This window comes from Stylophora pistillata, chromosome 7 (genome assembly GCF_964205215.1).
Source record: "Stylophora pistillata chromosome 7, jaStyPist1.2, whole genome shotgun sequence".
In the NCBI taxonomy this organism is placed as follows: domain Eukaryota; kingdom Metazoa; phylum Cnidaria; class Anthozoa; order Scleractinia; family Pocilloporidae; genus Stylophora; species Stylophora pistillata.
Genome location: NC_142525.1, coordinates 26,590,717 through 26,603,216, shown reverse-complemented (window position 1 = coordinate 26,603,216; position 12,500 = coordinate 26,590,717). Strand labels below are relative to the sequence as shown.

At 42.6% G+C, this 12,500-nt stretch overlaps 1 protein-coding gene and 1 long non-coding RNA gene across 6 annotated transcripts in view; one reads left to right on the top strand and one right to left on the bottom strand.

The window, feature by feature from the left end:
• LOC111320089 (uncharacterized) overlaps positions 1–3,423 on the top strand; it is a 19,549-nt gene extending 16,126 nt beyond the window's left edge. For all 5 annotated transcript variants that reach the window (XM_088727174.1, XM_088727175.1, XM_088727177.1 and 2 more), the window contains 3 exons: positions 1–1,137; positions 1,624–1,891; positions 2,253–3,423. The exon at positions 1–1,137 is cut by the window's left edge and continues 24 nt beyond it. In XM_088727174.1, coding sequence (XP_088583300.1) covers positions 1–1,137; positions 1,624–1,891; positions 2,253–2,678 — 1,831 coding nt within the window. In that variant the 3' untranslated portion in view covers positions 2,679–3,423. The remainder of the gene's footprint in view (positions 1,138–1,623; positions 1,892–2,252) is intronic.
• Positions 1–12,500, bottom strand: part of LOC148727278 (uncharacterized) — a 215,138-nt gene that overhangs the window by 75,074 nt on the left and 127,564 nt on the right. The window lies entirely within an intron of this gene.

Below are 12,500 nucleotides of genomic sequence, written 5' to 3'. Positions count from 1 at the left end.
TATGGCCTACCACATGAAAATGGTCATGGATTTTCTTTGCTCTCCTACAGATCGCAAAATCGTCTCTGATTTACACTCTGAACGACTTTGTGACGTTGAGAAGCGGTTGTGCTCAGTAGAATACGAGTTGCAGGAGCATCTCAGAAAACTGGCAGACGACGCTGTAAGGATACTGTCCAACCACCTCCAGTCTTGTAAAGTTGTGGAAAAATTTACCTCGTGGACGCTAGACGATATTCCAGACACTGGAGAAAGTTGGGAGGTAACCGATTATTTTATCCAAGATGCATTGAGGGAGCGACTTCAGAACACGATTGCTGCATGGGAAGACGAGAACCAAATGTTGTCTCGCGCTCGCACCTTTATGGTCCAACTCTCCCACCAGCGGTTTGATGAAAGCAAGAGTTTCCTTCCTTTCCGATACCTTGAGAACTCCGTCATCGCCGATGATTATACTGGTGGACCAAATATTTGCCTGACCTCAAATGACTTCGGCGCGGCCCAAAAAGTTATGATTGGGGTGACAAGTCCAATTTGGGTTCCAGTTGGCTTAGCAGTTTTAGTTGGCAGTGTCCCTGTCATTGGTGCCGTGAGTCTTACAAAGAAGGTAGCAAATATGATCGATTCAAGAAAATACGAGAAAGATAAACTTGGTTTCATAGTGCAAGCCTCCCGTGAGTACCTTTGTAATGTGGCTAAAGAACAACAGCTGTGGTTGTTCGTGGAAGAGCAGCTCAAAGATGTTCGGGTTTACCTTACGCAGGTTTCATCTCGATTGCGTGAGTTTATAGACGCTGACAGAATGCTGTGCCAGCAGCTCAGGGATGAGATTCGTTCAGGAAAGGAAATTAAAGAATTCTATGGTCCTTTAGAAGAGATGAGTGTCAGAGTAAAAGAAAAGATTGCCCTATTTTTCATTAGAGAAGTGCAGAGTTTGGAAATAAGCCATAATGACTTGAAGTGGTTTGAAGACGATCAAAGTTCACTTCTTGGAAATGGAGCATCCGCTTCAGTTTATCGAGGAACATTCAGGATAGCAGGACAAAGAGAGCCAACCCAGGTGGCTGTGAAATTGTGGAATAAAGAACTGAACGAATCCACCGCGATTGGCTTCCTTTCGAAGACAGAAATACTTCAGTAAGTCACTCTTTGTATTTTTAACACTGGAAGACATTGTTAACTCAATTTCATCTCTTTTATGTATCGTGAATGTTTTTATTTAAGGATCAAGAAGGTGTTTTACTCATCAAAAAGGCGTTAAACAATCAGAAAGGCTTTTTAGTAGAAAGAACATATTCCCCCTTGGAAAAAAAAGCAATATTCAAATCATTTCCCTGTGGTGTCTTGCTGCCTAAAAGTTAAGCATGCACACTAAACGCAATCTCCTTCTGACTTGCATTTAAGGAAAAGTATTGAACATAAAAAAAATGTTAATGCATATAGAGGCAGCAACTAAATGGAAAAGGGCTGTCTAAAGAAGAATTGAATTTGATTCGGCAACAATAGAAAGTAAGGTGATTTTGTTAGAGCCGTATGATAACATAGCAGTTGAAAAACGCCCAAATACTCAGGCACATTGAAATCCAAAAAAACTTAACATATATGTGACCTTATTTTTTGTAGGAAGCTTGACTTTCACTTCATTGTCAAGTTCTTTGGGACAGCATTGCTTAAGAAAGGCGATCGATTTCGGGTGATCCATGTCATGGAAATTTGCGAGGAAAACTTGATGAGTCGCATTTTTCAGAATCCTGAAAATATACCTGGTATGTCCGTAAAAACAACCGCGGAGAAAAATGTACTCTGCTGGGCCAAGGACATAGCTGAAGCTATAGAGTTCATACACAGCCAGGGTATTGTTCACCGCGGCCTCAAGCTGGTAAAAATTTTGGTGAGTTTCAAAGAAGGCTAAATTTTCTTTGGGTAGGTTTTAATTTCAAAAATAGTTTCGATTTCAGTGGTCAAGTAAATAAGATCTATCAATCTTTGTCCTACGCTCTCGACAAGAAGAAGAAAGATCTTTCTGTATTTCTTTACCGAGCTCAAAACATACCATCTTTCTCATTCTTTTCAAAATATAATAGTTATTAAAATCCGTTGGGGTGCTCATTTAATTAATAGTTCACGGTGTCAAGCGACGAACTGCGAGTGGTTTCAAGTCAATTTTGTAGAAGAGGCCTTGAAGCTCCTAAAATGCCCGAAAATATTTACTGTTTATAACATCTGCCTTCATTATTTACCTCTTTTCATAGCTTTCACAAAGAAACGTCGTTAAGGTCTCCGGTTTTCGCCTTCCTGGAGAGGCTAAGAAGATCACAGACACCTTGGAGGGAAACAAAGCTTACCTCGCCCCGGAAGTGATCCTTTACAAAGAATGTGATGACAAGGCCGATATATACAGCTTTGGTATAATGCTTTGGGAGATGTGGTATGGGAAGACAGCCCTCCTTGAAGAAGAAGGACATGTGTCGGACAAAGTGGCCAAGGGTGCAAGACCTTCATTTGTTAAAGGTGCGATGAAGCCGCCAACTGCCTGGCAATATCTAATGCAGCGTTGCTGGGATGGAAAACCCAACAATCGACCAGATGCAGCAGAGTGTCACAAGGTGTTAACTAGGCTCTCCCAGAAAGTGTACCCACAATCGCCACGAACACTTGCTATCAGGGAGCCATCTTAAACATATTTCATACTCAAAGGTAGACCTACTCGGCAAAACAGCGGTTAACTTTATGGTAATATGATCCTTCTGATTTTTATAGTGAATAGAAAAGCGTGATACTTAACGGCTAGAGGAAATGCTTTCTTGACAAAGGTTAATCTGTGCTTGACGACCGATATGAGGATTACATCATCTTTACATCGAAAGAGCAGGGCTTGTACCACAGTTTTCAATTAATTAGCTGGAACAAAATAAAGAAGGCTGAAGTCTCATCTTTTGGGCACCGACTTCTTAACTTGAGGCATGTGGTTGTCACTCTTTCTTTAGAACGATGAACAACCAGCGAAACACTTTAATTATATTGTCGAAAACGCACTAACGCGTTTCCTAATTAATCAGCTCCTTTATTCTACGAATCACTCCGCTTAAACTCCAGGCTTAACTACAGCATCAACGGACACGAGCGCATGCAGGATCGCTATATTTAACTAAGTAGCTACGTGATACCTAAGAGTACAAAGTACATTCTGGAAAATTGAGTGAAGTCATTTCCGGTTATACACAACAGAGAACAATAACAACTAAACGAATTAAGGCATTGTTCACGGTTCCCGACATACTCCCCCATATGACTCGCAGGAATCGAGGCATATGTGACACAAGGAACTGACAAAAAGTGTTCCTTCAGGGGTATCAGCAATCTAGAATAGATCAGTGTTAACTTTCTTTCAGTTCAAAATTCAGATCAAGGTTCTTTATGCAATGTTTAGTCCCGCTCCTCCTTCTCTGCTACATCCTGCATTCGAAGCCTGGCTGCAACTGCTGCATCTCGTTTAGGTCAAAACACTAGCGCTGTAGGGTTGAGGGGTGTCGTGTCTCCCTGTAAATTCTCTTTGTCACACGACAGTTCCAGGGGATAGAGGTGCTGGATAGAGCGTTCGAGGTGTGATCGACCTGCTCGGAACTTTGCACAACGAACTACACCATCTCTTCCCTCAATAAGCTCCTCGACGGTTCCAAGAGGCCAGCAGTTTCGGTTTCGCTCAGAAGACTGGATGACGACTACATCTCCAATAGCAAGGGTACACTTCTTGTCCGTGTTTGAGCCGACGGCACTCGTAAGGACCGTAACGACCGCAAGTATTTGGCTGTCCACCGACGCCACATTGCATCTTTAGTTCTCAACAAGAACTTGGCACCCTTTCATAAATCTTTGTTATCCAGCTGGTGCGGCTGTAATTCAGGCAGGATATTGGCGTTGAGGAACAGTAATGTGTTTGGCGTCAAGGTAGGAAGTTGGACATCTTCCTCTTGGAAGCACAGCGGACGATTATTAAGGGTCACTTCGACGTCCAGGATGACTTCGCCTAACTCCTCCCAGCAGAGCTGTCCTTGACCAACTGTCTTATAGAACGCTGACTTCCTTAACCCGATCAGTCGCTCGAATTGCCCACCCCACCAGGGTGCTCAGCTGAGGTTGAACTGCCAAATGATGGACTGATTACTAGATACGAGTGGAATCTTTCATCTTTCTGTACTTTCTGTGGCCAGTTGGCTGAAGCGACAAACGTCTAGCCGTTGTCCGAATAGATCTTCGATGGTCGTCCTCCTCTGGCAATTAACCGTTTCAGGCTCTTGATGAACTCTGTAGTCTCCAAACTGGGAAGCATCTCCAGAAACACTCCGTGCGTTATACTGCAAGAGTACAACACCACATAGGCCTTATTCTCTTCCTTGCGCTTGTCACGGCATTTCATAGGTCCGGCAAAGTCCACGCCTTTCACGTTGAAGGGCGTGTTACCTTCCGTTCTTTCCATTGGCAAGGGTGCTGGTGGTGGATTTGCAAAGGCTACGGCTTGAAAGTGTTTGCACCCGTTTCATTTTTTCACGATTCTCTTCGTCAATTTCCGAAGACGGGGTATCCAGAGCTTCTCTCTCACTCTCGCCATGGTTAGACCAACTCCCCCATGGAGTGTAGTGACGTGAGCCCGTTGCACTATCTTCGCTGCTAGTAGAGCTGAGTCAGGCAGGTATATTGGGTACTCACCCTGGATCCGTCCTAGACATTCCAAGACACCATCTTCATTAGTTCAGTTGTTCTTGGTCTTGGTCAAATTTGGCGTGGCCCATCCCCTGTAGCTGTGCTCTCTTGACTAGAAACATCTGACATTTCTCAACCTCAGCTGTAATCAGTGATCCCTTAGTCTGCTTGAGAAGTTCCATGAATTATGCAGGAATCGCATGACCCAAGCACCAATCCTCATGGCCTTACGCAGTTCCAACTTCCGTAGGACCAAATCCAAGGCATCACGGGTCGCGACTCCAACCACGAACACTTCTTGCTGGAGCTTTCGTTCTGCCATACTTTCACGGCTTGGTTCCGGCATGATGTCGTCTGGCCACTTGGCAGGTTCTGAGAGCCGAGCTGGTCCTTCCCACTACAGGTCTGCGCCCACCACACTACCACCACGGCTTCCTAGATCGGCGGGGTTTTCGCTTGATGGAACATGACGCCACAGCACGTTTGGATGAGACTGGATTTTACTAATACGATTCTGCACAAACTGATGGTACTCTCCTTTATCGGAAATCCAGTGTAGGGCAACAGAACTGTCCAACCAGCAATGGTCTTCAGTCGCAAGAGTTAGTTCCTCTAGCGCTTGGCGTACATTGGTGATTAGATCTACGGTCATGTGACCGGACACGAGCTCCAACCTGGGAATCGTAAGACCTTGTTTCGCTAGACGGAACTTTGCAGTAACTAGCCCTTGTGATGTACCTGAAGCTTGCTTGACCACAATGTAAACTGCTGCACACAGCCCACGACCGCTGGCATCACCAAATGCATGGAGCTGAATCTCGTCAATTTCTTCTTGGTAGAGAGGAATACTGCGTCTCACCGACACTGCCTCAGGTAGACTCCTCTCCCACTTTTTCCATTTCTTCATGGTCTCTCCTGATAAGGGGGCGTCCCAAGCGTTCCTCTCGATACAGGACTCTCTATACAAAACTTTCCCCTCAAGCATGACAGGTAGCACCACTCCAAGTGGGTTGTAGACTTTAGTCAAGTTGGTCAGGATACCACGCCTCGTTTGCTCGGCTGGTGTGGCCAGAAAACACACATACACAGTATCTTCGACCTTGTCCCAACCAACGCCTAGGAGTTTACATTCTCCCTTTGCCGGTGTGTTCTTTAACTGCTCCTTAGCGAATGATGGCTCGTAGTCTTCACAGGCTGTCTCAAGCTCTTTTCTGTTCGAATGCCACTTGTGCAGTTCGACCTTGGCATCAGCGAAGATCTCGGTAGCTTCTCGTTTTAGCTGTTTCGCCTTTTCGATTGTAGGCCCTCCAGAGAGAAGGTCGTCCACGTACAGGCTCTTAAGGATCTCTTTCACAGCATCAGGATATGTGGACAATAGATACTCTAGATGTTGCTGGATCACTCCATTGAGAAGGAATGGCGAAGGAGTGAGACCAAACACCACTCTAGTGAAACGCAGCGTTTCAACTTGCTTAGCTGTCTTGTCGGCGATCCAGTGAAATCGTAGGGCATCTCTCTCGGTTTCTCGGATTCGCACTTGCGGGAATGCACGACGAACGTCGCCAGCCACTAAAACAGGATGGAATCTGTTTCGAACAACGACACTCCACACCTTGTTTTGTAATGGAGGTCCAGCATTGAGGCAATCGTTCAACGAAGGGGCTTTCTCTTGTGCACGCGCAGACGCGTCGTACACCACTCGCAGTTTCGTTGTCTCAGCATTTCTTCTCACAACAGCAAGATGAGGCAGAAAGAACCCTCTTCCAGTAACTTCAACTGGTGCTCGCTCCTCTATGCCTTCTTTCCAGCTGTTCTCTGATCACAGCGTCATACTCATCTAGCAGGTCAGTCTTCCTCAGCTTCCGTAAAAGGCTGTTTAATCTGCGCAAACTACCTTCCCGGTTGTTCGGTAAAGGAGGGCAATTTCCCTTCCAAGGTAGCCCAGTTTCGTACCATCCTTCGGGAGAACGACCTAACTGTTCCTTGAACTCGTCATAAACAGCACTCTGATCTCCAGTTGCAGAGTCCGCCAGTCCTAATACGTCAAGAACGCACAACTTCTCATAGTCAGCATTAGAGTTTACAGCCAACAGGACAGGCGATAAGCCACTATCAGGGGATTCAAGTCCCTTCGTGCTCGCCAGTTTGTCGAAAACGCACCAACACGTTTCCTAATTAATCAGCCCCTTTATTCTAAGAATCACTCCGCTTAAACTCCAGGCTTAACTACAGCATCAACCGACACAAGCGCATGCGAGGATCGCTATATTTAACTAAGTAGCTACGTGATACCTAGGAGTATAAAGTACATTCTGGGAAATTGAGTGAATTCATTTCCGGTCATACACAACAAAGAACAATAAAAACTAAACGAATTAAGGGATTGTTCACGGTTCCCGACAATATGACTTTGAAAGAATGTTTGCCTTTTTTCTTATATATATGTCGGCTGGGGTGGGGGGTGGGGGGTGGTGGGCGGGCGGGCGGGCGGAGGATCACATGGTTTTCAGGGGGAATAGAAAAGGGACCAGTCATCACTAACAGAGTATAAAGGGGGGGGGGGCTACAGAAATTGGCTGTCAATGGGAGGAGATCAACAAAACACTACAAAGCCCTCAAGGGGATCAAATGAATTTCAATGTTACGCATCCAAACTGCTCTGACCCCACCCTCCCTCCATCCCCCTTGGCGAAGGCTAATGACTGGTCTCTAAATACTGTTAGTACCGGTTGCAACATGTGCATCTTTTCTGAAGCTTTTTCGTTTTCTTTTGTTTTTGTTTTTCTCCTGCATCATATCGATAATCATCCATTACTACACAAAAATAGATAAACCGCAGGGTAAGAATCACTTACTGAGATCCACTAAGTGTTCAAAGGTACACAAAGCGTAAGTAGAAAACCGCTTAGAGACTGGACAAGGTTTACAAAACTAAGATGTGCAAATTTGCGTTTGGATAAAGGCGTAATCAATTCAAAGGTTTACCTGCAATACGTTTTAAAATGTATCATTAAATGTTCTTCGATTTTAAATGATTCAGCATGTGGATTTTAAGCTTACTACCTCATTGTTTCAATGAAATCAGGACTGGGCGAGAACTCAGTTCTGAAAATATGTCGGGAAAGGAGAAGATTGTGAAAAAATTAAGCATTAGAAGGATAACTTTCAATATGAATTTTGGAGTAAATGAAATCGTCAAAACAAAATTTAAAGGGGCCGTCTAGTCAGATTTCAGACAAATATAGTGAGTCTCTGAAAAGAAACAAAACTCTTGAACAACCGTATAGAAAACTATGAAATTTTAAACAGGGCATTCCTTCAGAAAGACTTATTCAGGAAATTGAAGTCGAGATGAAATGACTAAACCGTAGTTAATTATTCACTTCTGAATTTCTTATCATAAAATGATGGTTGCTGTCTGCCCCCACGCATTTTTTTTCCTACAAAAATTCATGGAAAATAGTTATAATTTCTCAGGCATAACTACCGTAGATTAAACCATGATCCTATGGAGCGGATTCAGGATAGGGTCTTTGGTGCTACCGTGACAACCAAACACTCTAAATCTAGGTCTCTTCGATGCATTTTCCGCGATCTTTCTGTGCTTTGAGGTACCTTTGAAAGCCTTTCTCTTCTTACCACTGACACTTTTCTTTATAACTCGTTGTTTTACAGCAGATCTATTCCCTTTAGGCATGATTATTCGACGATAAACAATCTGAGGTAATTTCGATGTGTTCAGAGGAAGCGTTAACTGATGAACTAGGTCTTAGATAGTTAGTGTAAATGTAAGAATCCGAACTATCGCTTGACCCAGGAGTTTCCTTGTGTTTCTCATCGCTTATTCCATCGTTTCAAAGAGCAACAGCTCGATTAAACAAAAAAGCGTTGATCCCTCACAAAAATCGTGTTTTTAAACATCGAAACTGCCGTTCTCCATACATTTCTTTCTTTCTTTGAAGTGAATTGCAAATTGTGATCTGAGTCACTTGAGAATTCGGTGATATTTCCTAAGGCTGAGGGAGGGGGATGTTCATAACATCTCACAATTATATTGTCGAATGTTATCTTTATCTGCTTATTTGCATGTAGTGGTCGTTTGACATGTTTAATTCAAAATCATTTGAAAGATGAAGTTTCCCGTACCGTAATTACTCCTCTCCGAAAATGAACTGTCCCAACTCTAATCATAGGAATTTGAGTTTATTTTGTGATTTATTACCAAATTTTCACGGAGGACGCGGAAAAATTCTCTAATTGTCATGGCAGTAATCTTAGAAATTCTTATTATATGCAAAGCAGCTGGCCAGTTATCTGGACCAGACTAAAATCGTGTTTAACGTTTTTTAAAACTGCTTCGTACTGATCATGAAGCGTCGTAGCGTTAAATTAGGATTTACACAACCAAATAGCGACTCTTTTCTTCGTGTTAGATGCTTTATCTAACACCCCGTCAAAACCTCTTTATTTCTTGCCTGATTTTCTTTTTACAACTGACTGCTCTGAGAGCTAACTCAACCCTTTCTGCTCTAATTAATTTAATTCAGTTCTATTCTGATTGACGATGCTGTTCACCAGCTTATAAAGGCGACACTACTGGGCTGTCAGTCTTCCTGCATCGTAATCGTTCTAACTCAACCAACAAATCGTGTTGAGTTCCGTGCGACAGTTCCTGCATACTAAGTATGCGCCTTCGAGTTATTTACGCTTTATAAAATGACTTCCCAACTAAAAATTTCCCACTTTGCGGTGAAAATCGGCCAAAACAGATAAAAGATTGATAAAATAAAAATTATAATTAACTAATTGGCAGAATTAATAGCATACTTGGAAAGATATCTTAAGAGGAAATAGCCTTAGGAGGCTTTTACATAACAATAGAATAAACAGAGAATTCGAGGAGGAAGGGGGGCTATCATTAAAATAGGGAACAGGGAACGGAGGAATGGAGAATGGGGAATGAAAGAGCTTTAAAAAGGGGAATCTTTAAAAGCGAGAATCTTTAAAAGCGAGAATCTTTAAAATGAGGAATCTTTAGAAGCGTGAAATGAAATCGGCCAAATGAATGAGCGGTCTGTGGAGAAGTTGCTCCTCTTTTCAATATTACGCAACGAACTATTAAAGTTCATGATTGTTGACACAGGTAAAACTAAAGTGGATGAAAGATCAGTGGAGTAAATACACTGAGCGAATCATGAAAGGTAGTGGAAAGGCTGCAATACAGGAGCCAGAGTGTTATGTTTTGTTTTCTTTTATTGTTTTAACGACTTTACCGGGTGTGACTAGACCCGGAAGGGTTAGTGCGAACGGAACACAAGGTCCATGCGAGGCACAACCCCTCCCCCCAACTCACCCTGGATGGACACTGCACAAAGATAGACCACAACACCGGGCACTACGTGCCCCACTCTTTTCGAGGAGTGTGTGGGTTCTTTAACGTTCCACAAATTTAAATCACATATAAGGGCTTGTGAGACGTGACCTCCATTTATCGTCCCTATCCGAGAAGACTAGAAATTCTAACCATTTGCAGATATTATTACAAAGGCAGCACTTTCTACTCAGTTATTTAAAGACCCTGATTGTTGGTCCGGCCGGATTTGAACTCTCGACCTCCCGCACAACAGTCCGGCGCTATACCAATTAAGCTAACCGGGAGGTGGTATGCCATTATAAATCCTATTTTTTCTGACACTCACGGTAATATGGAACTTTCATCTAAAGCAAGGGATGTTTTGTCAGATGATTATTCAGACGCCGGCAGTGAAGAAGAGCAAACAGATGTAAGCCATAGTAGCAGTTGTGCGGAGGAAGCTGGTGCATAACAGGACGGAAAATGCGTGCACTGTAAGTACCTCCCGTTGTCCCATACAAAGCCTTAGAAAACTTTTATAACGGTGAAAATTTTTCCGACCATTTTTAAAATGGTCGGCAAATTTCTCTAAATTTCTCGTTGTGGCAGTAATCTTTAGAAATTCTTATAATATACCTACAAGATGGTCAGCCATGTGGACCAGGACTAAAATCCCGTGTTTATCGTTTTTAAGATCGCTTTGTACTGAGAGGTCGTAGCGTTAAATGAAGATTTACACAACCAAATAGCGACTCTTTTCTTCGTGACAGAAACCTTTCAATAGCATGATAAATAGATAAAACCTATCAACCGTATCAGTGAAGGCAAGGTTTCAAGTTCGTAAAAAATAGCCTATAGTATACTTTTGCAATTGCTAATGTGTAAGGTGTGACTATCAAAACGGATGTGCGATTTGTCTGAAATGGATTTGTTTCCAATCAATGAACAATCCAGAGGCTTCGGCAAAACCAACCGTGACAACCGTAGGTCAGAGGTTAAGCTGTTACATAAGTATGAAATCCCGTATGTGATCAACAGACAAATGAAACGTCTCCCAGAGGCGTATATTTACTTCCTACTCTCTGTACATGAATCCAAACGGCGTATTCAACATGAGTGCGTCGAAAGACTTTGAAAAATGCAACGATCTTGGTGGCATGGTTGAGCTAATGCAGTCTCTAGGTATTTCGCTAATAGGGCTGCAGACATTGGACCAGATGAAAGAGAGGGTGAAAAAGGCACTCAGAATATCAGAGGAGGTAAGAATTTAAGCATCTATGGCTAGTGTCCATTCAAACTCAGCGTAGACCGCCATCGCCAATTCAGACGGTCGCGGCAGAATTGTGGCAAGGAATGGCCCCGATTAACTGGATTAATGTGGTTAACTGAATGTCCGAATTTAACGAATCGCTCGCTGTCTTGTGGCGGGCATTCTGTATGCTTTGGGCTATTATTAGTTGACCTAGAGACACCGTTGCGGCAATTGAAACTGAAATTAATGGACAATAACTTTGTGAGTTGTTGACTGTATTAAACGAAACGTAACGTAGATAAACTAACACCAAGCTCTTCATTTAACATTTTATTACTTCGTTATTCCAAGCGTTTTTAATGAATGTAAACCACATAACGAAATCACGTAAGAGGGTGAAACTTGATAATCAGTTCATCACAGTCCAATGGAGATTATTCCCTAATTTGAATCAGAGCTCGAAACATACATAGCAAATATATTTAGAATGTCAACCTCGTATATTCTAAGTTGTTAAACCTTCTTAAATATCAATGTGTAAAGAAGAACTTCTTCAACGAGTGCCGGTTGAACTTGGGCTCAAACTTCGACTTAGAGTTATGATAATCAAAGCTATTGACCGTTCTATCACTGCTCTCATCCGCCGTGTTATTTATCGCTGTGCTCTGATTGGCACTTACAGCTCTATTCTTACAAATCAATTCCTCTCACACATTTTCCTCTCCTCTACTGGCAAGAACTTCGATTTTTCTCTGGGTGGAGTTTGAATTTCTATTAAAAACTACTGCCCCATCGATTTTCTGTTAGTTATAATTAGGCGCTGATAAGTCATCTTGTGTGACAAATGGTGACAGTTTCCTTTCTGGTTCGTTTCTGTGGTCCTTTTCTATTGTAAAGAGCAAAATCTACGTTTGTTTTAAAAATTTTACTTCTGCTTGAAAGGACTTTCTTCTCGAGTTGTGGGTAATAAACGAATCATAATATTTCCTATAATTCATGCATTAAGTTCATGTGAGATGCGACGTTTAAAGTGCACCTAAAACCAACAATTTTTTTTCGCCTAACGAAATAAGGGCATTTTTTGGAGTATTTCTGTCGATATTGTCCGAAAATATGCCGACTAAGTGTGTTGTAGAAGGATGTAGCGACGTGCGAAATTTGCAAGAGGGTATCGCGCTTCATACATTCCTCATA